Source organism: Lampris incognitus, chromosome 1 (genome assembly GCF_029633865.1).
Source record: "Lampris incognitus isolate fLamInc1 chromosome 1, fLamInc1.hap2, whole genome shotgun sequence".
NCBI lineage: Eukaryota > Metazoa > Chordata > Actinopteri > Lampriformes > Lampridae > Lampris > Lampris incognitus.
The window spans coordinates 36,114,913-36,140,339 of record NC_079211.1 but is presented as its reverse complement, the minus strand read 5'-3'; the positions used below and the strand labels follow the sequence as shown (position 1 = coordinate 36,140,339).

Sequence of the window (25,427 nt, the reverse complement as noted above, 5' to 3'; positions counted from 1 at the left end):
ACTTGGACTGATTGGCTGGCGTGAGGGCAATTCATATATGATGTTTGCTTACTTTTAATCTTTGACCATGTATGACCTATACCATGTTTAACTTTAGTTTACATGTGTAACAAATCGAAGGTAGTGCTATAAAGTAACTTCTCCATGTGAACTAATAAAGGCATATTGTTAACTGTGATAGAGGAATCTATGGGAAACTCACTCGAGTGTAACAAGGTCTGAAGCAATGGTCCTGGAGAATTAAGGACGAGTGGAGAGCTGACCTATGAACTCTTTGAGCAAGTTCTGTTATCCATTAGGATGACAGTCCAGCAATGAAGATGAGCCACTTCTTCCAACCAGGATTAAGAAGAAACTCTAGGTACATACCATTGTGATCATAAAAATAAACATGTTTGGGCTGCAAGGTATAAAGGGAGTGTGCTCTGAGATCAGAGCATGCACTTAACTATCTATGCTTTGTGCATCTGCATGAACATATGAAAAGGTGTGGCAATACTTTAAGAGATTTTTGTCTCGCTTCTCATTTAATGTCAGTGGAATTAAATAATTGCCACAACACTAGACAGAGGGAGCGAGCTGGGGAGGATGTGCAGCAGGTTAGGGTGATGAAAGATAGAGATGGAAATGTGCTGACAAGTGAGGAGAGTGTGTTGAGAAGGTGGAAAGAGTACTTTGAGGGTTGATGAATAGAGAAAAAGGGAGAGAGGGTTGGATGATGTGGGAATAGTGAATCAGGAAGTGCAGAGGATTAGCAAGGATGATGTGAGGGCAGCTATGAAGAGGATAAATAGTGGAATAGTGGTTGGTCCTGATGACATACCTGTGGAGGCATGGAGCTGGTTAGGAGAGATGGCAGTGGAGTTTTTATCTACATAGTTTAACACAATCTTGGAAAGTGAGAGGATGCCTGAGGAGTAGAGAAGAAGCATACTGGTACTGATTTTCAAAAATAAGGGTGATGTGCAGAGCTGTAATAACTACAGAGGTATAAAGTTGATCAGCCACAGCATGAAGATATGGGAAAGAGTAGTGGAAGCTAGGTTAAGAGGAGAGGTGATGATTAGCAAGCAGCAGTATGGTTCCATGCAACGAAAGCGCACCACAGATGCAATGTTGCTTTGAGAGTGTTGATGGAGAAGGTCAGAAGGAGTTACACTGTGTCTTTGTGGATTTAGAGAAAGCATATGACAGGGTGCCGAGAGTAGAGGTGTGGTATTTTATGAGGAAGTCAGGAGTGGCAGAGAAGTATGTAAGAGTAGTGCAGGATATATGAGGATATATGAGGTCAGTGATACAGTGGTGAGATGTGTGGTAGGAATGACAGATGGGTTCAAGGTGAAGGTGGGATTACATCGAGGATCGGCTCTGAGCTCTTTCTTGTTTGCAATGGTGATGGACAGGTTGATGGACGAGATCAGGCAGGAGTCTCCGTGGACTATGATGTTTGCAGATGACATTGTGATCTGTAGTGAGAGTAAGGGAGCAGGTTGAGGAGAGCCTGGAGAGGTGGAGGTATGCACTGGAGAGAAGAGGAATGAAGGTCAGTAGGAGCAAGATGAAATACATATGTGTAAACGAGAGGGAGGACAGCAGAATGGTTAGAATGCAAGGAGTACAGGTGGCAAAGTAGGATTAGTTTAAATACTTGCGGTAAACCGTTCAAAGTAACAGACAGTGCGGAAGAGAGGAGAAGAAGAGACTGCAGGCAGGGTGGAGTGGGTGGAGAAGAGTGCCAGGGGTGATTTGCGAGAGAAGGGTACCAGCAAGAGTGAAAGGGAAGGTTTAGAAGATGGTAGTGAGACCAGCTATGTTGTATGGTTTAGAGATGATGGCACTAATGAAAAGACAGGAGGAGGAGCTGGAGGTGGCAGAGTTGAAGATGCTAAGATTTTCATTGGGAGAGATGAAGATGGACAGGATTAGGAATGAGTATATTAGAGGGACAGCTCAGGTTGTACGGTTTGGAGACAAAGCAAGAGAGGCAAGATTGAGATGGCTTGGACATGTGTGGAGGAGAGATGCTGGGTATATTGGGAGAAGGATGCTGAATATGGAGCTGCCAGGGAAGAGGAAGGCCAAAGAGGAGGTTTATGGATGTGGTGAGGGAAGACATGCAGGTGGCTGGCATGACAGAGGAAGATGCAGAGAACAGGAAGACGTGGAAACAGATGATCCGCTGTGGCGACCCCCAATGGGAGCAGCCAAAAGCAGAAGAAGAAGAAGAAGATGTAAGCAATGAACACAATGATCAACAAGTACACATGATTCAATTAAATCAATAAAGGAAACTAAATAATACACTTATTTAGACTTATTTTACTATGAAACAAATGTAATTGAATAGAAAGGGAATAAATAGCCTTTCCTAATCTTTTACTAGGATTGGAGTAGCAGTGGCAGCTCTATGGGACACTGTGTAGACATTACTTAGCCTGCTGACTCCATCTATGGCTTCCCATACAGAACCAGATTTCAGCTTCAACCTTTAGCAGCAGCAGCAGCCAAACCTTGTGTTTAGATAAGCTCAAATAAGACATTTGGCTCCCTCCGTCACGTTTGCCTTACCAAAAATTAGTGCAGGAAGACTAAAATGAGAGCTATTTGGGTAATGATTTGAATGTGCACCAGGAGTGGGCCCGGCAGTACCCTGCTAAAAAATCAGCAGGCAAGCTCTCAGCTCATTAGCCTCAGTTCCTCTCACTCAGAAGCACATCTTCCAGAGACTCCATGCCACAGCAGGAGGATTGACTGGGATAAATAAGGAATAATCAAGGAATCTTTCTGGCTGCGAGATGACCTAAATATGGTGCTCCTTGGCGTCATGGAGTCTCTGCCTGTGCAATGCTACTATCATAATGATCAGAGCAGACTGCTGTGTTGCTGTGTGTGGACAAGGGATTGAAAAAGAGTGATTAGTGGTGCCATAACACTAATGCTTGTTAATTGTGTTTCATGCCAAGGATACAACTGTATGTTTGGGGTTCATAAAGGCGTACACTTCAATACAGCTTTTGTATTCTGTGGCTTCTGCCCATCAAATTTTACATCTCTGGTTTACGTCAATCATCACCAATCACTGAATAGAGAGTTATGGTTGATATATAAGCTTTTTAATTCATGATCTTAAGTTCACCCACTCCCCAAATTATGTTTTTAGCACAAACACTATGATTATACTGATTCGAGGTAGCTAGTACAAAAGGCATTTGTATTGTCAGAAGCAGAGACCAGTGCAGACCTGCAAGGCAGAGGGAATCGGAAATTTTAAATGTTACCTGTGAAAACTGCAGAATGTGACAGATCACACAGAGGGCCATCTCAAACAGATGCAGAATGCCAATGCAGACCAGGCACTAAAAAAAAAAAAAAAAAAAAACAACCAAAAAAACACTATCTTGGAATTGCAATGCAGAGCACCTTCTTGGCCCCTAGAGGTTTAATTCTATTTTTTATCATTCTCTCTCAGTTTTATTAAGTAATGAGAGACCTCAAATGACATGCAAGCACTTTTGTGACATCTTTAAAAATGTCACACATTTGTATGTTGGCTGCTAGTATTTACCATAGATTTTCAGGCAAACTTTTTGTTCCCTATTTCCATCTAACCCACTCGCCACTTCTGAAGCAAGCGTTGTATGTGCGCTGTTACAACGGACAGACGATCGCGCCCATCAAAATGCTTGTAGATCACATCCATTCACGAACAAAGCCGTGACATATTGCCGCAGTATCGGATGGGTATTATTCTATGAGGCTAATATTTCATGTACAGAACATTGGTTCTCTGGTCAACTCCAGCTGAAAGCCACGGTCACTCTCCTTCCATCCATCATATCCTGACCTTGGCCATCACACCCTGATGGGTGCCCAGGGCACAGAGAGTGACTAATACTATTTCAGATTGTCACCTTCCTGCACCAGGGGGCTCCTCCTGATATGTGTCCAGCATTATACGACCCCGGTGTCTACAGATACCTATCTCCCCTCCCAGCTTTAATTATTCACGCTGCTGAATCACACTCTTATCAGAGAGATAACCCACTGGCCAGACTCTCTGTCCCTCTCTGCCCCCCCCCTCTCTCTCTCACACACACACACACACACACACACACACACACACACACACACACACACACACACATACTTTATCTCCCTTTCTGCCTTTTTCGTTCACCCTTTATCTATCTGGCTGAATGGCACTAACTCATTCTTCACATACAGCGATGGGGGAAGACAACTGCTGTGGTTGCCTGTGAGCAAGTATATAATGAGCAAACTACCTGAGCTACTTATGTACCATACTAACACATTTCAGCCAGCAAAGCCCAGAATAGAACAACAGCACACTCATTTGTGGCTTTGATGCCGCTTCCACGTCGTAAACTATTTTGAGGTCTGTTTTTAGGTCCATCACACTGGAGCGAAATAAAATTTGCATGCAGACATATACCATTATACTTTGCATTGTTTTACCCGCAGGAATTATTCAAGTATGCTTTAAAAATGGCCAGAAGAGTTAAACAATCAAAGGAAAGTATTTCTAAATCCCTTTAGGCAGTTTGTAAGTCAATATATAAGTATTTTTGGAAACGCCAAACTAGATTTCTTTTTCTTTTCTTTTTTTTTTTGTTTGTTTTGTAGTCCACATTAAAATTTAGTTTCAACAAAGTTAGAGTTAAAGGTGCCAAGTTCCAACTTTTTGGTTATGCTGTGTATAGGGCATATCATTGACATCTTTCCGCTGTAACTAAGCATCATGAAGGCTGACTGTATCAATCCATTCATTTTATACTTGTGGTAAATTATCATCGCTATCATACACACGCTTCCTGTTGTATCAACAGGAAGCGTGTGTATGACAGCAGTGTGTATAACTGAACAGGGGGCTTCCGCTGTCTGGCATTCAATGCAGTCACAAGAATTTTCTGTTCTGAGACTCCAATGGATGGAGAAAAGATTTGGTTTATCCTCAGCTTATGACAATCCATACGACGCTAGACTTCTTTCATTTCCATTTGCAATGTTTTCAAAGGAATTCGACTCAGCACTCTCTTCAGGTCACCTACATCTGTGAAACCATACTAGCGCCTCCCATCTCAACACCAGCATGCACGCACGCACGCACACACACACACACACACATACACACTTACCATTTTCAGCCTCCGTGTTCCTCACCCCCCAGGCTAGGACTCTGGATCTTATTTCTTGGTGACAGGTCCAGGACAGAGGAAAGGAGGGGGGTCATCTCATTTTTTGGTGGCTGGGAGGGGGATGAGCTGTCAGATTGACAGGCCGATGAGGCTGTCGCTGGGGGCGAAGGTGTAGAGATGTTAGGGGAGTTGGCGCTTGCGGCTCAAAGATAAGCATCAGTGAGAATATGAGAGGCCAGATGGTAATCTTTCAGAGGAAGTCAAGCTATACCATTGCAGACAAAACCACAGGAGAGAGGCTGACCTTGTGTGCGGGTGCTGCAGCTGCAAAGCTTTTTTGGAGGCAGCCAGGCCTCCACTTTACTGCAGACGCGAGGTATCGCCGAGGGCTGTTCTTATTCAAAAACATCACAAAACAAAACAAGGCCAATCATTTCTAAAATGTATAAGCTCATCATTGAATGCCATCATGGAGTGCACATACGTAAATTTTTGGTATCAGTTTTGTGCCGCAGCAGTCTGGGGTTTATGAATAAGAATACTGAACTCTGAATAAACCCATTTAAATTGGGCACTGTTATGTAACAGTGAAGTCAGATTCATTCAAAATGGAAGGTTGTGGTTTTAATAGACACTGTAATTCAAATGTTTCTGGAGCCTTTGCAAACTATTTCCTCAGAAGTTTTGCCCACACTAAACATTTTACCTTCAGCTGTATACACTAAATGACCCACAGTTTTGCCCTTTTCAACTTTTTATTATTACTGTCTGTGCCATGCAACTTATCCTTCAGTGGAGCATTGTCATTACCCAAAAGATTGGAAGAGGATCATGACCAGAGCGTCGCTAATATGATTCCCCAGACTGTCTGTGAAGACAGAAAACCTAAGTAACTCCATCACCAAATCCTGTCAGTGTGCCCTTTAGCCAGGACACTCAGAGCCAGACGCTCCCATGATGCTGCTCGGTGCATGGCCAAGGGGAGAAGATGGTGATTCCACCCTGCCGTATTTTGGTACATAAGAGAAACACATGTGCTTGGGATGATTGAGGAGTTCCTTAGGACATTATTTCAGCAAGCGCTAATTCAAGTGATATTCTCAAACGAGAGATACCAGGTTTCTTCTGGCACTCTTACTCTTTACTCAGCTCATAAGCTTGTCATGACCGCTCCCGGTTCCGGCTACACCAGCCCTGTTTCCTGTGTCTCCTGTCTGGCCCTGCTCTGACACCATCCCAGTCCGGAGTCCTGTCCAGTTTTCCTCAGTTACCCATTTGGCCCAAGGCTGTTGTTGATTATTCAATTAAGTTTCAGTGTATTTAAGTTTGGTTTGTTCGTGGTTAGAGTGTACCGTGTCACCATCATGTTCTCGTCATGTAACTTTCATGTGTGTTCCTGATACCCTCATGTTTCCTACCAGTACACATTTTGTTTCACCTGTTACTGCATTTGAGTCCTCAGTTGCTCCCTCTGTGACAGCGTTACTCATTGTCCACTTTCCTGTTAGCTTGCATAGCATTGCTATTGCATAGGTTACTGCCAGAAACAAACTCGTTTTTTTATTATTGTTTGAAATTGGGCACTTTTCACCTAACCCAAGTCTAGTGATGTAGTAATGCAACTGTGTTGCACTTAAGTTGAAAATTAAAAATTTTCACACACACACACAGTATCATCGGGTTCATCAACAGCATTGATAATCTGTGGAAATCTTCACTGACACGCAAATATTTTTCTTTTACTGATAACAGTAAAAAGATATGCACAAAATGTTAAAAAAAAATTCTCACATCACCGACAAAAAAAAAACCCCAAAAATGGATTTTTGTAGATTTCATGAGAGGCCAACTGAAAGTACCATGGATATTAAAGCCAGGCAAAATCGTAGTTGACGGTTCATGAATTTACAGGGTGTGCACGCGCTAAGGTGGAAAAGTTAAAAAGAAATATCACTTTGGGAGGTTAAGGTTGAATAAAGTTTATCTCATGAACATGAATTAGATGTCTTTAGTTTGCCTGAAACTGAACTGTGCCGAGATGGGGAGCTGATTAATGAAAAGAGTAAATGTCACACCGCTAGCCTTTGCATTTATTAGAGCAGATGTTGAAATGTCACAACTCTGTCCGGCCAACATTAAGAGTAAAATCTGTACTGGCAGCACACTGGTTTGGACCCGACTTACTGAACGAGTGGTGAAGGTAAGCTCGGGAGACATAAGAGTAAGAGGTTTTATAAGAAAAACAAACACTTTTTTTCTTCTTCTTGGATGTCAGCATCAAAAGTAAATAGAAGATGCTCAGTTTGAGTTTTAAAAAAAAAAAAAAAAATTTTAAATTTTGATTTCAATATACAGCCGCTGTGCAGCACCCGGGGACCAACTCCAGTTTGTCTTGCCATGCCTCGGTGAGGAGTATCAACCCTAACATGCATGTCTTTTTGATGGTGGTGTAAACAGACAAATCACCAACCAGGTTTGCATCACAAATTGCAACACAGGAAACCTCAATTTTTTCTGATGACATGAAGAAAGCGTTGCCACGGCATAACTCACCGGGCTCATAAAGGGGGAAGCTTATATGCACATATATTAATAAACAGAGCAACCATGATTTAAAAAAAAAAGACTATGTCAAAGAATCTTTTATTTTCTTCTGCATAAATTCATCTAATAACCACTAGTCAGCATGCGCAAAGCCAGGTGACAACCGGGCAAGATGTCTGCCTGTACCTTTATACTGTAGTACTGTCAGCCATCTCACCTGTTATTACCTCGGGTTGCAGGCCAGTAAAAGTCACCACACAGGAAGTAAATATGGGTTGCTGCAGTGGGCTGCTTGTGTCAGTCAGACTTATGAGAATGCGCGTCTTCTGATGGAGTAGAAGAGCTTTAATTGCAGACTTTGTGACCATACTATCGGAGATTGCTGTACACGATGCCTGTTGAGCTCGCTGTAAAAATCTGGGCCTTTACCAAGAGGTAGGTTAGGTTCTTCTCATTTCTCAATTCCCGTATCTGTGACAGCGGGTCTGCGTGCACGGTAAAAAATAATGTCAAAAGAGGATCAGAGCATAAATGATGGTCTGCTGAGGAACAGATGCAAACAAACACATGTGTAGATACAAAGGGGAGCGAGGCTTTCCAACTCAGGCTAGATTTGCTGATATGGTGGTGGCTGCTGCCTCTATTAAATCTGGTAAACAACTCTCAGGGTGCCTTCAGGGCTCAAATACACCGATTAGAATGTAAAATAATCCTGAAGGTGGTGGGTTTACGTGGTATGTGGCATTGGGGCGAGTGCAGATATGTTGGGCCGATTACGTACCGTTACATGCACATACACACCATTATAACTGCCGCCATTATTTAACGTCCAGCTAGTTGTCTGCTCTTTGCATTGAAAACAGCACACAACGCCACACTAGCATTCATTTAGGCTAAGTACGAAAAACTATTTATCACCCTCAACAACAGTAAATCTGCATAAGCTGATATAAGTTGCATGTAAAATAAAATACATTTTATATTTGAAAACTTCAAAATCCCACTCATTATTATGGAAACACCAACTTCAAAGGCAAAATATGTTCAACATTAACTTTGAAATAAAAGGCGTGTAAGAAACCTGGGAATTGAAATGTGGGCTGCAATAAATCTTAAAGTGCATTACAAAGAAAGGGAAGCAGAAAGCCTCTACACCAAAAAGTTCGATCTCAACATTTCTATTTGGACAATGTGAGGCAGCCTCATTGGGCTTTATTTAAAAATATGTATGTAAAAGACACATACTTGCATGTAAAAAAAATGATTAAAAATATTCCTCTGGCAGGAACGCTATCTTACAATTATCTCATCAAAGGCTATGCGTGTGAGATAAGTCTCAGCGGATTTTAAAACTAAAAAGAGGCCCAGGAGGACAGTATTTCCCTGCATGGCATTGTGCCTGTAACGATGCTGCGGTGGCCCAGATTACATAATAACCCTCACCGTGTGCTGTGTGAAGAGCCTTTAGGTGTGGGTATGATGGAACTTGAAAAGCTGTTCATATCAGCTCAGAAACGCTGCCCATATAATTTAAAGGCGTGTTTCTGAATTATCTTCAATCATGGTAACCCACGAGGGGGTCCTGGGGTGAAAATGTACTATGGGCCCCAACCAAGCCAACCAATTGTCCACTCGCTGTATATTGTGCATATACCCTGTGCCCTTCAAGCAGCCACTGAGTAATAATAATAATAATAATAACGGATTAAATTTATATAGCGCTTTATCTAGACACACAAAGTTCTTCACAGTGCAGGAGGGAAACTCACCTCACCCACCACCAATGTGTAGCACCCACCCGGGTGATGCACGGCAGCCATTTTGCACCAGAACGCTCACCACCATCAGCTCAGTACAGTGCACACAGAAGACAACACATGACAAGAAGAGATCGACAAAAAGGTAAGCGAGAAAACGGCAGTGCCGGTCAGACGCACTTACAGGATTTTGCAGAAGTGACCGAGTAAATCGGTGACGGTTGGAGAAAATGGGGCGAGCATTTGAAGAGAACTCGAGGTAACCTTTAAGCACAACATCAGCTGAAATGACAAGGGCCTTAAGAGGGGCCCCGCATCATTATTCTAGGATTAAAGCCTTATCGTGTAGAGGGTCCCAGTGTCAAAATCTAGTCTTAAGGCCCCATATCATTTCAGTTGATACTGTGCATAAATAGTGCACATTCCCCAATAAGAATTGCATCAAAAACATCTTCCCATAGCCAAAGTGACTGTTGGGTCAAGAGTTCAAAATCAATGTTGAGTCTCCCTGTTTGGGGCAGTACGGTGATGTTACGATGTCTGACAGTTACCATGTCTGACAGTCCTTCATCAAGTAAAGAAGCCATAATTTCTGTTTCGGGAAAATTTTCATAATACTTTAATTATTTGATCAGGCCTTAAATTCCCCAATTGTTGTGCTAGTTGTTGTGAAAGCAATTTAGTTGACCATGAATTGTTTTAATGAATAGGGGAATTCTTTTACACGGATGAAAAAATAAATTCAGGTGATTGAGTAAAAATATTAGTCCCATTGTTGAATCTCTCTTCTTTTTCGTCTCGCTTCTTCGTCAGGGAAAACAATTTTCATTGATTTAAAACCGTATCCTAAAAAGCTCAAAGGTGTCGTAAATGCAGAAGGTGAGATTAGAGCTCATGAGTCAAGTGCAGAGGATGGAGGTGAGGATATACGGGTTAAGGGTGGAGGTGTAGTAGTCCTCAGTGTGCCATTCAATTATTTCTCACTCAGACTTGATTACTGTTCATTTGGACCGGAGCCTTTTGTGATGGAAGACTTGCAGTTTTGACAAATGTGACTGGAAAAAAACACTCCCAAGCAATGTCCCCCCTCTGACATGGGGAGCTGCTTGACATTGTGAGCTAACAGAAGCCCTCTGTTCTGGTATTACATCCCGATCATAAATCATCTGCACCAACACATCTCTCTGTCACAGGCACGTCTATGGCACAGATCTCGACCACATTTGGCTCATTGTAACTCATTTCAATCCTCATGATCATTGCATTACTATGCAATGGATGTGCTGTTCACTGGTCACACTGACCCAGGCCATCTCTGGATTATATAGCAATATATATGTAAAACTTAATAAAAAAAATTCCCAGTATAGCTGATCTTCATCTCAATTTCATAATGGGTCATTTTGACCTGATCATAACACAAGGGTTGAGTTTGTGTGAACAATGTTTGGCTAACACAGTTTCTCATTGTTTTATAAGCCCGTTATGTAAATGTACATTCACTAGTCAAGGGATATTATGTCTACAGTCAGTACTGTATAACAAAGGGAGGGACACCTTCCCCTATTTGCTGAGACATTTATCTTAGGTGAATACTATATAACTATTATACTATATATTTGGGTGGCACTGTGGCACAATGGTTAGCACTGTTGCCTCACAACAAGAAGGTCCTGGGTTCGAGCCCCGGGGTTGTCCAACCTTGGGGGTCATCCCAGGTCGTCCTCTGTGTGGAGTTTGCATGTTCTTCCCGTGTCTGCAGTGGGTTTTCTCCGGGTGCTGTGGTTTCCCCCACCATCAAAATAGACATGCATGTTAGGGTTAATACTCCTGTCTGTGCCCCTGACTGAGGCATGGCAAGATGAACTGGAGTTGTTCCCCAGGTGCTGCACGGCAGCTGCCCACTGCTCCTAGATACACAGCTAGGATGGGTTAGATGCGGAGCATAATTTCTCTACGGGGATCAATAAAGTATCTCAAAATCAAAAAAACAACACATACATTTTCTTTATTTTACTTGCACACATTCTAGGATGGGATGACTTATCATCAAGGCTAATTTGCATGTAGTGATGACTTGATAACTACAACTTGATACTATGCTAATCCATAAATATGTATGTTTTAGACTGCGTCTGCTTCTCTAATTGAGTGCCCACCTGCCAGGAGGGAGCTTTTCGCAGCCCGGTGCTTACATTAAACACAAAATCTAATTTCCAAATCTACGTGCTTCACATTTAATGTAGACCTACTTGCTTTCCCCTGAAAGTGAGTAGGGGCCCATAGTGCAGCCCAACGTGGTAGCAAAGCAACTCAGTACAGAGACACAGAGAGAGCCCACTCCCCTGCATGTGTGTTAGTTGAGAAAGATTTCCAAGGGCATCCTATCCTGAAAGCCCACACCCTTTTGCTAAATGCCAAACTAATGATGTTTTTCGTCTCTGTTTCACCTCCTCATTAGCAGCAGAGTGTAAGGAACAGGCATGAGGCTGCTGTGATAATGGTGAGTTATTGCACTTATATCCACGCCCTTTCCCTGCTGGTTCCACATGACTGTTCCCAAGGAGTCTGCAACCCCCTGTGTAAATTACCTTTTAGGGCAGAAATGGGGAAAAAGGTTGCCGTTGTTGATGCGATGCAATGCAGTGGCAGGGACTGTGCAGCACAGACAAGATTTCTGCTCTCTGTGTATTCGTATTAGTGAGGAAACTTGCCAGATACGCTCCACCGCTGCAGGTATCCGAGGTGCAAACACTGTCAGAATTCAGACCTGAAATTTGAAACTATCTAAATAGGAAACACTGCATTCACTTGCAAAGTTAAAAGATAGATATATAAAGTGACCATCTTTTGGAAAACAGGCAAAATAAGAAATTGGTTCCAGGTGCAATTCAAAGTTAACTGACGCATCTTGATTAAAGACAAGTTTACCGCCACCTATTAAGTCTACCGTTTCATCTATCTTTGACTTTAGGAGAGGCATAAACTGTTGATATAGGTTTTGCCAACATTCCTTTCGAAGATAAACTATGAAATATCATTTCAGTTTGTTTGAAGTTGTCTTCCTCGTTGGTAGCAATGCATGTTCACTTCTCCACTCAGCCGATCACAGTGATCTATGCACCCTCCAATGAGCGAGCAAGTAGTTTTAAGATATTTCTTAATATTTATTTATTACTTAAGTTTCTTAAGTAATAAAAACCCTCATTGTAAATCAAAGCATCAAAGGTTATCTCAGCTTCACGGGGCACTCATTTAGTTCAGTAGATGCTTTATGAGTTGGTTTTCCAATATAATAACTCAGTTATGCCGTCACATAATGTTTAAGTATGGACCCTGAGGTCAGAGAAGAGTTCTAGCTAAGTAAACTACTTCAGATAAGTCAGTTATGTGCACTTTTACAGTGTATGAAACAACTTAAGTATGAAATGCAGCACAGTGAAGTTACTCATAATGATGTCTATAAATTGACCAATGTGTACATATTGTTTACTAGCCCCATAGCTCATTACTCCTGGCTTTTGCAAGTGAATATACAGGCCCTCATCTGCAAACTATGGGTTTGGATTCTGTCACATTCAAAATTGCTTGGCTAATGTGTGTGTGTGTGTGTGTGTGTGTGTGTGTGTGTGTGTGTGTGTGTGTGTGTGTGTGTGTGAACTTTGAAGTGTGAGACTTTAATAAGGACAGCTCATGGAGAGAGGCAGTGAGCTGTGTTGCAGCGCCTCATAATAGTCTCCTTCTGCTTATCAGCGAATGAGTGCGGAAACAAGATCGAATACCAGCCCCCTTTCTTAGGCTACATTAAGTTGGGTGAAGTGCTGAGCAAGTGGCGGCGCAAAATAGGACAGAGAGAGGATGGGGGGGGGGGGAATTGTGTATATCCCTGTGTCATTTAGTAGCTTTTGGGATTTTAGCGGCCCAGAGACTGCTGCTGGTTTACCAGTTAGGCTTGGGAAGGGTTTGCAGAAGCCACCATGCTGTTCTGCTAAAGTAACTTTCTACCATCATAAACTGATGAATAAATAAGGTCTTTCCCTTGAGTATCAGGGCCGCCTATATATAAGTCCAAATTTGACTGTCGTTAATTTTTGACTGCATTGTTAATTATTAATTGCCCAATAATTTCAAAGAGTAGGTTCTCCAGCAACATTTTTTAATAATGATTAAATGGTTGCTTTGTATCATTCAGACATTTGCTGTACTGTGGCTAGAACTTAGATCAACCTTTAGATGTACCCAAAGAATTTGGCAAAATTAATGTGCCCAGATCATTTCAAAATCAAGATCACGTCTCAGAAATCATAACCTTGATGAATCAAAGCCGCAACAAAATTAAAATTACAGCTGAACAGCCAGCGGGTTATGCTGCCCGCTTACTGCAGGCTTCTCTCTCTCACTTTATGAAGTTACACCTTTGCTCTCCGCAGGAATGCAGCAAGAGAAGACGACAAAACAAGTGGCGAGACCAGCAGAGATATAGTCGCCATAACAACACTGAGGACCCAGAGTACCATGTGGTCAATGACCAGGAGGGCGCACACAATGTACACATACAGCCCGCAAGGCCACTGCAGGCTAACAGAGAGTATGCAGGTAGGCACCACAGTGTCTGCAGCAGCCTGCACATCCGCCAAGAACAAACAAAAAGTAATTGGTTCATGAATTACACTGAACCGCTTAAGCTTTAAAAGAATAAAATGGGAAGAAAAAAAAACTAAACATTAATCTAAAGTTCTTTCCTAGAACTTTGACTGGAAGTAGTGTGTGCACTGTGGGTTTATTTCCCTCTCCGGCCGAGCAAAGCTCCAGTGAACATAATAAGAATGGAGTTGAGAGTGAGGTGCAGGCAGAAACAACAAGAAGAAAAAAAAAAGATCCGGCTCGCTATATTGGAAGCTGTAGCGCGAATGAAAGTAGAGAGGTGTGGATTTTTCACAGATAGGGTAGAGAGACAGATAGAGAGGTAGATAGATAGATAGATAGATAGAGAGAGAGAGAGAGAGAGAGAGAGAGAGAGAGAGAGAGAGAGAGAGAGAGAGCTCACGCTGAGCGAACAAGGGTCTGCTTAGTGGGTCTCCAGAACCATCTGTTGGCCGGGCCCCGCTGTGGGAGTCATACAATTATCTGAGAGTGAGGAGGGAAATACACACAGTGTACATGGTGAACAGACTGCCTTTACTTTCCTCTGTGGATGTGGACCACAGTCAGGCCCAGCCAGGGGCCTCGCAGCTCCACATCCAACACTTTATGTGGCTTTAAAGCTGACAGTGTTGCAAGGGGGAGAACTAGGAGTATTGTAACCATCACTACTGCCATGCACTGGAGGGAGTTCGCACCAACCAAAGTGGCTTTGCAAGTGGCCAAACTTCAAACTGTACTATAAAACATTTAATTACTCACCGGCATTGAACACCATGGCTACTACTTCCACGGTAACTAGCCCATTACCGTAACCCCCAACCTACCTCTGTTAATATTAATACTGTTGCTGTTTCTATGGCTAAAAACGCCAGCAAATATTACACTACTTTAATTTCAGAATCACTCTGTGATGATCGTAAGTACTTTGTGCATTTACAGATAGACAGCTTTCAAGGTCGTCGTCCAAGCAGAGCCTGTGCTCAAACTCAAGTGTAAGTTGTCTGTCTGTCTATCTATCTATCTGTCTGTCTGTATGTCTGTCTATTTGTCAAGTCAATTTTATTTGCATAAGCCTGTCTGTCTGACAGACTGTCTGACTGTCTGTCTGTCTGTCTATCTGACTGTCTGTCTATCTGTCTGTCTGTCTGTCTGTCTGTGTTGGGACAATTATTTAATTCCACTCTGACAATGAATGAGGTGCGAAATAAAAATCTCTTAACAGTACTTTCACACTTTAATATGTTCATGAACAGATGCAAAAAGCATAGATACTTAAGTGCATACCCTGATGTCAGAGCACACTCCCTTTACACCTTGCAGCCCACATACTTATTGTTGGGACGACAATGGTATGTACCCAGAGTTTCTCCCTAATCCTGGTTGGAGGAAGTAGTTTATCTTTATTGCTGGATTGTCATCCCAATGAATAACAGTTGCATATTGTTCAAAGAGTTCAGGGGTCAGGTGTCCAGGGCCATTCTTTCAGACCTTGTTCTACTCAGCTGAGCTTCTCATTCATTCCTCTGATACCAGCTAACACTCAACAATGGGCCTTTATCAATACACATGGAGAAGACACTTTATAACACTACCTTTGTTCTACCACACATGAGCTTTAAGTATCTATCCAAGCATTAAAAACTAAAGTTAAACATGGTATAGGTCATACATGGTCAAAGATAAAAAGAAAGCAAACACCATATATGATTATTTGCCTTCACAGTCTGTCTGTCTGTCTATTAATTGTTTGTTGTTTGTTTCATTGTTTTTGTTCAAGTGAGGTAGGCAATACATTTGACCTGGTTTTGTTATTTACCAGCATTAGTTATGTTCCTCTCTCTTCACTCATTCAGGGCACATCTGATAGGCTCCCCAGATGTCCACCCCGAAACACCCCATTTCATCAAGGTAAAATAACATGTTCATACAGAAAATGTTAGCATAAAATACAAAGGTCATTTGGGCAGGATCAATCCCAGACCTTCTGTGCACAGTTCCCACCTCCTACTTGTGTTTGCGGGAGAATGATCCCTCTCTTCTTCTGACCATGTGATCCTGAATGTTTGTGTACATTGAAAGGCCTAATTATGTGATCAGTGTGGTATCAATATAACTATTGATTACAGTAAGGTTAGATGATCATGGGAACATCGTATGTTTATCAGGTGACCTGAAATTAGTACAATAGTTTACTGAGAGTCTGTTTTTAAAAGAAAGAGAGGAAGAACCGGCACTCGTTCTTACTTCCCCATATGCATATGAATTATAAATAAATGATTTCTGTTACTGAGAACTTAGTTTGACTAGTTAAGAGATAATACCCAGCAGAGTTAGTGTGCGTTTCCTCTGGCTATTCTGATTTTCCCGCTGGGATAGGCTCCAGCATCCCTGTGACCCTGAGAGCAGGATAAGCGGTTTGGCTAATGGATGGATGGAAATTGCCTTTGAAGTGTGTGTGTGTGTGTGTGCGTGTGTGTGTGTGTGTGTGTGTGCGTGTGTGTGTGTGTGTGTGTGTGTGTGTGTGTGTGTGTGTGTGTGTGTGAGAGAGAGAGAGAGAGACTAGCAACCTGTCCAGAGTGACTCCCTACATTCTGCTCAGTGTCTGCTGGGAAAGGCTCCCATGAATTCCAGCACCTGAAATAGATAAAGACAATATGGCGATTGGGTGATTTTAGTTGCTGGTGGTACTGGTACAATCATTTTGTTTATTTATAGTAGAGTGTATGCTTTTCTCTGTGAAACACAGGTCCTGCTGTAAATCGAGCCCTGAAGCCAACCAGGAACAAGGTCCCATTAGGTAACAACACTCAATGTACCCAACTTAAAGCCTTTGCATCATCTTTCATCTGTTTGGACCGTGATGGTATATTTCTCTCCGAGGCTGGCGTGGATGCAAATTTACAGCAGTGTCCCAAAAGTTTCAATCTTTTTTTTTCTTCTTTTTTTTTTGCAGATAAGAGGGCATCAACAGTGGAACCAAGAGAACAGGTAAACTCACATTATTGTTATGAATATACACATGTTGGCTTTGTTGAGTCTGCAGTTGTGTGCCTTGTGTGCGTGTGTGTATGTATTGGTATGTATGCATGTATTACTTGTCAGTCATTAAACAAACAACACCTCTCCCTTCTTTTTTAGCATGGACATCTCTCACAAAGGTGATTTGTTTGGCCACCAACCAAGTTATAAATCACTTGACCAGTTGGGTTTAAAATGGACTGTAGTAAGGCTCAAGTCTTCACTGTTCCAGGTCTCACTCGACATTAACCCAGGAACTGGTGAATCGCATCACCAGCCTTCAGCTACAGAAGCCCTGCAGGAGGGAGTGAGTTCTCTACTTTGGTTCATTTTTTTGTCGCCCCACCCCCGTCACCTACCTACTCCTCTCCTATCTGCTTCTTCCATTACATTTGCAGCAGGACAGGCAGTGAGAATAGAAAGCATGTTTTCTACTGTAATGCCACCAAAGCTTTTGGCCTGCTGTAGTGCCCTTGAGCAAAACACTTTACCCTTGATTGCTCTACGGATACTGTTCCTTGGCCGACCTTGCCCTCAAAGCACTTTGTAGAGGAGGGAGGGGTTATAAACACAGTGTCAGAGCAAGAAAAATCCTCCACACTGTAGCAGTATTGCCATCTTTTGGCTAGAAATTGCAATTTCAGGTTGAATTTCCGTGGAGTTCTGTATCTGTGATGCCCTACATTTTCTGTTTCAGTGAATGGAGAGGAGCAGAAACTGTAAGTTGTCAAACATGCCACTTTTAGAAACCTGCTAATAAATGCACCCTGATCCATACAAACAAAATGTTGTTCTTGCTAGAGACAATCCAAGCCCAACTTTATTGCTTTCTTGACCATTTTGTCTTTGACTGACTGTTTTCAACTAGTCATATTTTTTGCTGTATAGGCAGAATTCAGGGCATCCACTGAAGGTGAGTACAACACAAATAGAAATTTGACGTTTAAAGTGAGCTAAATTGGAAATCAGAAACAAGATCTTGTGTATTTCCCAGATCTACAGAGCTGTGGAGATGAGGCAGCAGCCAACCATACCAGCCTTAGATATTCTCTGGATCTGGATATTCAATGTCCCCTAGATAAAAGGTGCACTTATATGTGACTTTTCCTTTCTTTTGCAAGAAGTGTGTACTATGACACTAGACTATATCCTTGATAAATTTGATTATCATATACCATGATATTAACTTTTGGCATGTTCATGCATTTTGCCTTTATTAAGGTCACATCAAAAAAGCAAATGGCAAGGTAGGTGACACCAGAGAACTTTATTATAAAATCACACCTACTGTATGAAGAGAAAATAACAAAATCATACCAACTCAAATTCAGAAAGATCATCAATGAAGCATAGAAATCACGAGTGGCCTCAAACCAGAGGAGACTTTGACCAACATGATTTTGTTCCAAAGGAAAAGCCTCCACAGGTATATGTGGTGGATAGAGCAAAGTTATGGAATGTATTATCTGCTACATCATCAGATAAGGTTACTTTGACACTGTAAAACAAAGTATTATGTGTGTGCTTCATCCTCCATATGCCATTGTGTTATATATACACTGCTCAAAAAAATAAAGGGAACACATAAGCAATGCAATGTAGCTCCAAGTCAATCACACTTTTGAGATATCAACCTGTCCAGTTAGGAAGCAACACTGATTTGTGAATCAATTTCACCTGTTGGTAAATTGTCTAATTTCCACCAGGTGGAAATTAGACAATTTGCAAGACAACCCCTATAACAGGAATGGATTTGCAGGTGGTGGCCACAGACCATTTGCCTGTCCTCATCTTTTCTGGCCGATCTTTGGTTAGTTTTTCATTTTGCTAGTGCCCTCACCACTAGAGGTGGCATGAGGCGGTATCTGCAATCTACAGAAGTTGCTCAGGTAGTGCAGCTCATCCAGGATGGCACATCAATGCGTGCTGTGGCAAGAAGATTTGATGTGTCTCCCAGCACAGTGTCCAGAGCATGGAGGAGGTACCAGGAGACAGGCCAGTACACCAGGAGACGTGGAGGGGGCCGCAGGAGGACAACAACCCCGCAGCAGGACCGCTATCTGGTCCTTTGTGCAAGGAGGAACAGGAGGAGCACTGCCAGAGCCCTACAGAACGACCTTCAACAGGCCACTAATGTGCAGGTTTCTGCTCAAACAGTGAGAAACAGAATGCATGAGGATGGTATGAGGGCCCGACGTCCACAATTGGGGCCTGTGCTCACAGCCCAACACCGTGCAGCCCGATTGACTTTTGCCAGAGAACATCTTGGTTGGCAGATTCGCCATTGGCGCCCTGTGCTCTTCACAGATGAGAGCAGGTTCACACTGAACACATGTGACAGACGTGAGAGAGTCTGGAGACGCTGTGGAGAACGTTCTGCTGCCTGCAACATCCTCCAGCATGACCGGTTTGGCGGTGGGTTCCTGCTCATGCATGACAATGCTCGTCCTCATGTGGCCAGAGTGTGTCAGCAGTTCCTGTATGTCGAGGGCATTGATGCTATGGACTGGCCTGCACGTTCCCCAGACCTGAATCCAATCGAGCACCTCTGGGACATCATGTCTCGTACCATCCGCCAACACGATGTCGCACCACAGACTGTCCAGGAGTTGACCGATGCCCTGATCCAGGTCTGGGAGGAGATCCCTCAGGAGACCATCCGTCGTCTCATCAGGAGCATGCCCAGACGTTGTAGGGAGTGCATACAGGCACGTGGAGGCCACACACACTACTGGGCCTCATTTTGAATCGTCTTGAAGAATTTCCACAGAAGTTGGATCAGCCTATGTTCTCATTTTCCACTTTGATTTTGAGTATGATTCTGAATCCAGACCTTAATGGGCTAATGATTTTGATTTCCATTGATCATTCTTCGGTTATTTTGCTCTAAACACATTCCTCTGTCTAATAAATAAAGATTTTCAGCTGAAATATTTCATTCATCGAGGTCTATATTGTGTTTTTAGGTGTTCCCTTTATTTTTTTGAGCAGTATATTTAAGCATACTGACAACTTTAACTCCTTTTTTCAGACATATCATCATGAAGACTGGTATGTTGGACCTTGTAATAGGGCTGATGCTGAGCATGCCCTACACCTAGTGAACGAGGTATTGCTTCTATGGAATTATCTTTGCATTGGAACAACTGAACTTGTTAAATCTTTTGAGTGATCATCTGTAATAACCGTAACAGGATGGTGCATTTTTGGTTCGAGACTGTTCAAAGAACGACGGCGATGAGCCTTATGTTTTGACGGTGTATCATGAGAAGAAAGTTTACAATATAAAAATTCGGTACATTGAGAAGGCCAGCAAGTATGCCCTTGGGACAAGACAACGGGAAAATGATGTAAGTGGGTAAATTCAAAACTCTTAACTGATTAAGTAACCTCCTCAGGAATTGTACTCACACTAAACTCATTTTTCTTCAGATGTTTGATTCTGTTGCAGACATCATCAAATTCCACACCATATTCCCAATTGTAATCATCAATGGGCGAAATACGACGGCAAGCAGATTAGCAGGAAACTGCGTGTTGACATGCCCGACCACTAAAAGGGACGTTGAGCAACTCCTAGGGTTGAAGCACGTGACCCTCTAGTGAAAAGCTGTCAATTCATCCCGTCTCTATCTCTTCAACTACTTCTTACCATGGCTATTATCACTGTTATGACCCTGCACCACCTGCTGAAACCATTTTATGCTTTGCAATAAGCTGTGAGCCTTAATGAACAACATCCAGTGAAACTGCATCAGGTTTATGAACAAAACCCAGCAGGTTTTACAAACTGACACAACAATTTATTTGTATTAATAAAAGTTTTATGGACAACACAACATAAAACATGAAACCCACAATGAAAACAAGCGCTGAAAGTAAAATGCAAACGAATTTAGAGTTCTGTCAAACATGAATGATTCTCACACAAATGAGTGAAATAAAGACAAAGAAAAACATTCGGAGGCAATTATCACTGCTTATGGTATGATTTTTACATTTCAAAGACTGATGACTGCACTGCAGCTTCAGACGTGGCAATATGCATTTAACATCTGAGAGTAATGCACAACATAAATATTGCAGGAGTTGGAGTGTTATGTCAGCTATTCCTTAGTAACAGATATTTATTAACACGATACAATATATACACAATAGCATTAAGACTTAGGGCAACCAAAGCCAATGAAGTCACCTACAATTATAGGCCTGGCATCTTGTACTTCTTGGCTATGTTTAAAACACTTAGCAATAATAATGCTGTTAGAAAAAAACGCGGTACAGCAAAACATGAATCATAAGGATGAAAAACACTTTTCTGTCTGACGCATGTGCATTTCTAAACAAATACAAATGGGTTTAAAGATGGTTCAAGGGCCCAGGTGTCAAGAAATGCACTCAATATGTAGGCTAGGCTAGATGGCCATCATAAGCTGTCAGTTAAAATAAGATATTGTTAAAAATTCAAATTGTGCATCTTTGAACTGCTTTCATCCATGCCATTTAGCACCCCCAACTCAAATGAACTCCAGTAACAAAATGTGTGGATGCTGATAAGACTGGGGACATCAAGAATGAGCAAATCCATCACCTTGGCGTTATTGTATATATCAGACATTAATTTACAATAATCAAAGTAACTTTTCAGTCCTCCATTAACACTTATTTCTGATTCACAGTAGTGAGCTGCATTTTTGTGTGTGCTAGCAGTAAATAAATGTTGTGTGATCATATTACGGTAGTCAAACTGCATTGCGCTTGCAATGAATATCACGTGCATGAAGACAACACCTGACTTGAATGTTTAGTCATTTTCTACTGTCGAATTCGTTCAGCTATGACCCTCTACATGAAATAACTAGTTTTCCTTTTTAATTCTCTCATTTAATTTTCATATCAGCATCTTCCCACTGAGATACTTGTCTTTTCATTAGAATCATCCACTTTTTATGTCTGTTATGACCTTGTCAGGTAAAACTCAAGAGAAGTCCCTTACAGTGCACCCAACCACCTGGTATTTCCTCCCCTCAACTTTGCTCAACTTCATCTTCAAGATTTGGCACTTTGGCACAACCTCAGGGGCCACAGTGGCTGCCCTTGCCCCACTTTTGAGGAGCTGGGGTCTAGGATGATTGAGCACTACCACAGGTTGGTTTGGGCCTGGTCGTTTTACCAGTTGGTCAACCTTCAGCGGTGCTGGGTGAAAAACTGCAACGTCACTCATTTTAAATTTGGATACCTTTCTGGAACGACGTCGTTTCTTGCTTTGCTTCCACAAGCCAACCTGAACACGTTTTAAACAGACTGTGAGGAATTTGGAGGAGGCAAGATCCTCTGTTGTGGCAGAGTTCGCTAACTGTCCACTGACGCCTTCACAGACATATGCCTCCATGGGTGAAGTCTTCTTGGAAACGGTCTCTTGTTGAGCTTCCAGGGATGGAGCACTTGGGGTGGCACTTTGATTGCATTTGTTATGACTGTTGTGAGCGAATTTTTTTGTTTCGTCCTTGATGTAGAAAGAGCTGGTATTCATCGTTTGAGTTTGTTGACAGCATTTACTTGCCTCACCAATTTTCATGTCACAGGTCTCCTGGGTCACAGATTGCTCATGGGTGAAAGGAACTGTCTTTGTTATCACCTTGGTGAAGTCTTCTGATGTTAGCATCTCCTCTTTGTGCCCACTGACAAAATTTGTTGTCTCGGTGCGATCGGGGGACATCTTGAGAGGGGAGTTACTTTTATTCATCACTATTCCTCGCAGAGCCATTACAAGTGGCTGAATGGAGCCTTGGACTTCCTCTTGTTGTTGACTTAGGGAAAAAACAGAGGAGATAACCGGGAAACCCTCTGGTCCTGGCACATTTCTGTCAAATACTTTCACTTGGACTTTCCCTGACTGGGTCCAATCAGAGGCCTTTGATTCTCCCTCAACATTAAGCTGTTTGGTTGACACGAGATCAATCAGAGACTTAAATCCAGGGCCACATCCTTCCTCTGTACTCAGCATCATGAAGGATGGATCTCCAGTGACTTTATCTTTAAAATGTGAGAGTGAAAAAGACATTTGTTGAGCATTTGCAGATACAGCAGCACTCAAGGTAGGGGAGGCTAATGTCACATTGTGTCCAGTCTGGCCTAAGGGACAGTATTCATGACTCTCTGCTTCTTCCTTCACGTCTGGGGCAGTTTTGTTCTTAGTGATGATTTCCCTTGGTTCTTCCTTCACAGCCACCTGCAACTCTTGAGGAATGGTATTCAAGTCACATACCTTCCCATCTGAAATACTTGTAGGACATTCTGGAGTTAAATTCTTGGTCTCTGGCAGAGGTGTTTTGGATGTAGAAGTTCCCATGTTTTGCTGAAAATTTGGCAGCTGACAGGCAGTCTTTGGGGGGACAGCTGTGGGACATGCACCATTCGGAATCAACATTTCTTGAGCCGTTATTTGGATCCCAGCTGTTCCTTCAGTCAAGGGATTCCGGCTATTTCTCACAACCTTGGTTGGAATATGTGAGGAACATTCGGTACTCTGACCCTCCATTTCCTGGAATGTTCTTTTAGTTCCACACAATACTTTAATTGGATTTGTGGCACTTTCAACAATGTTGGTTGGAGCAACAGCATGGTATTGGACATTCAAATGCTTAGTTTCATACTGATTCTTGTTCACCTTGCACACTCCCAGACTCCCAGACTTGAATGTGTTTGGGCCATTCAATGTATTTGAGAGTTGTTTTCCCACTATGGTACTCTGTGAGGTTGTGCTCCTACAATCTCTTAAGACTGATTCATTTTCTTGTTGAGAGACCAGTCTAAGCTTCAGTTCCTTGGTCCCGTTGACAGTTTTCACCTCCAGAAGTTCCACCATGCAGCCAGCAGGGATTGATACCTCCTCTGGTAATGCAACAGTTAGAGCCCTGTTATGTTGAATGGGTGTATTTAGGGGGCACAAAAGCTCTGCATCAACTTTGGGGACATTTTGCAGATTAGTGTCAGCTGTTTTATCACTGTCTTTGTCCACTCTATCTGCAGATGTATCAGTGGGTGGTAGTCGTATCTTAACTGTTGGCCTCACAAGTGTTCCATCATTTCTTAGCACTCTTTGCAAGTCCCTGGAGACAGGGACGCTGGTGTTTTTTATCATGTCAGGCTCGCTGAGCCCTTGGCTGATGGAGTTCTCATGCATATGCTGAATGTGTTTCCGAAGCTGCTCCCATCGTAAATATCGCAGTCCACAGTACTGACATCTGAACTGATATTGGGAGGCGTGCTGCTCTACGTGAGTCTTTAAGTCCACCTCACTGTATGAGACATGATTACAATAGAAGCAGTAAAATTTTGTTGGCATATGATCCAGCATGTGCTTCTTGAATGCAGTAGAGTCCACAGACACAAATCCACATTTCTCGCAATACATCACTTTTGAGGTACTTAATAGACAATCCAAGCTCAACTTGTTATGTCCTCCATTCAGAGACGACATCTTTTGATATCTCACTGGCTTCATATTTTGAAGTTCAGCTCACGTCTAAGTGGTAGCCCCTATATGAACCAGAAGTCCATCTCCATATGTCTGCCTTTTCCTCTCAGAAACAAGCTGTGGGCTCGCTGCAAAGCGGGCCAAGGGTTGACGCTGTCTTCTTCCTGTTAACACAAAACAACAGTTTGAAACTGGTAGTTGGTGAAAATTAGCTGCATAAAGGGCCAACACTGCATGCCTCCATGCATGTCTATGAAGCCCCTCCCCCAGACACATAGCTCAAGCAAGATTTTTTTTCCCCCTCGGTCATTTTGCTTTCTTTCACCGGAGACACAGTAGATTAAAAACAAACCATACAGGTGACGTCAGGCTGATATAAGGCAGTTAACAATACAGACGATCAAAAAAATGTGCTGCAGACCTTACGTCAATCTATAAACATAGAGGGAACGGCCCTGAACAAAACGATGGTCGTAAAAGCGAAGGCCTGAATCTTTACCGTTTGTTTACATCAGTCTGCCGAGACGTCCGGAGAAATATCTGACGATCGAAGCGCTACACGTAGGACCGGGGACCATTTTCGTAGGCAAGATTTGGAAACATTTTCTAAAGTGGACGTAATTGTAACGCTTCTCAAACACATTCAGACGAGACGAGCAGCCACAGTATCCCCCCCCCAGAAGCTCCGCGAGATCAACATTTGCGTAAAACAGACGGTATTCACGTAGCACTTCCGCCCCGATGCCCCATGGTAAAACGAGTATTTACGCACAATATTAATTCGCCTACGAAAAAAACGTCGTGGTTTTTACTGGTCACCCAGGATTT

At 42.5% G+C, this 25,427-nt stretch overlaps 2 protein-coding genes across 4 annotated transcripts; one reads left to right on the top strand and one right to left on the bottom strand.

The window, feature by feature from the left end:
- Positions 1-7,936: 7,936 nt before the first annotated feature.
- On the top strand, positions 7,937-20,723 carry LOC130113275 (cytokine-dependent hematopoietic cell linker). Of its 3 annotated transcripts, none has more exons than XM_056280848.1 (17): positions 7,937-8,135; positions 11,922-11,960; positions 13,888-14,053; positions 15,041-15,093; positions 15,955-16,009; positions 16,848-16,898; positions 17,055-17,089; positions 17,240-17,259; positions 17,352-17,426; positions 17,817-17,838; positions 18,008-18,032; positions 18,114-18,204; positions 18,341-18,366; positions 18,451-18,545; positions 20,151-20,228; positions 20,314-20,469; positions 20,552-20,723. In XM_056280848.1, exons 2-17 carry the CDS (start codon positions 11,958-11,960, stop codon positions 20,720-20,722), a joined length of 1,122 nt encoding a protein of 373 aa, XP_056136823.1. In that variant the 5' UTR covers positions 7,937-8,135; positions 11,922-11,957; the 3' UTR covers position 20,723. The 3 variants fall into 3 exon arrangements, with proteins under 3 accessions (XP_056136823.1, XP_056136840.1, XP_056136832.1); XM_056280865.1 differs by having other exon boundaries at positions 11,919-11,960; XM_056280857.1 differs by lacking the exon at positions 7,937-8,135 and adding an exon at positions 9,485-9,602.
- A 1,338-nt stretch (positions 20,724-22,061) lies between these two features.
- LOC130113252 (uncharacterized) lies at positions 22,062-25,292 on the bottom strand. The gene is made up of 2 exons (XM_056280817.1): positions 25,099-25,292; positions 22,062-24,763 (listed from the first exon to the last, which is right to left on the bottom strand). The coding sequence occupies exon 2, from the start codon at positions 24,624-24,626 to the stop codon at positions 22,098-22,100; it is 2,529 nt and encodes an 842-aa protein (XP_056136792.1). The 5' UTR covers positions 24,627-24,763; positions 25,099-25,292; the 3' UTR covers positions 22,062-22,097.
- Between the last annotated feature and the right edge of the window lie 135 nt (positions 25,293-25,427).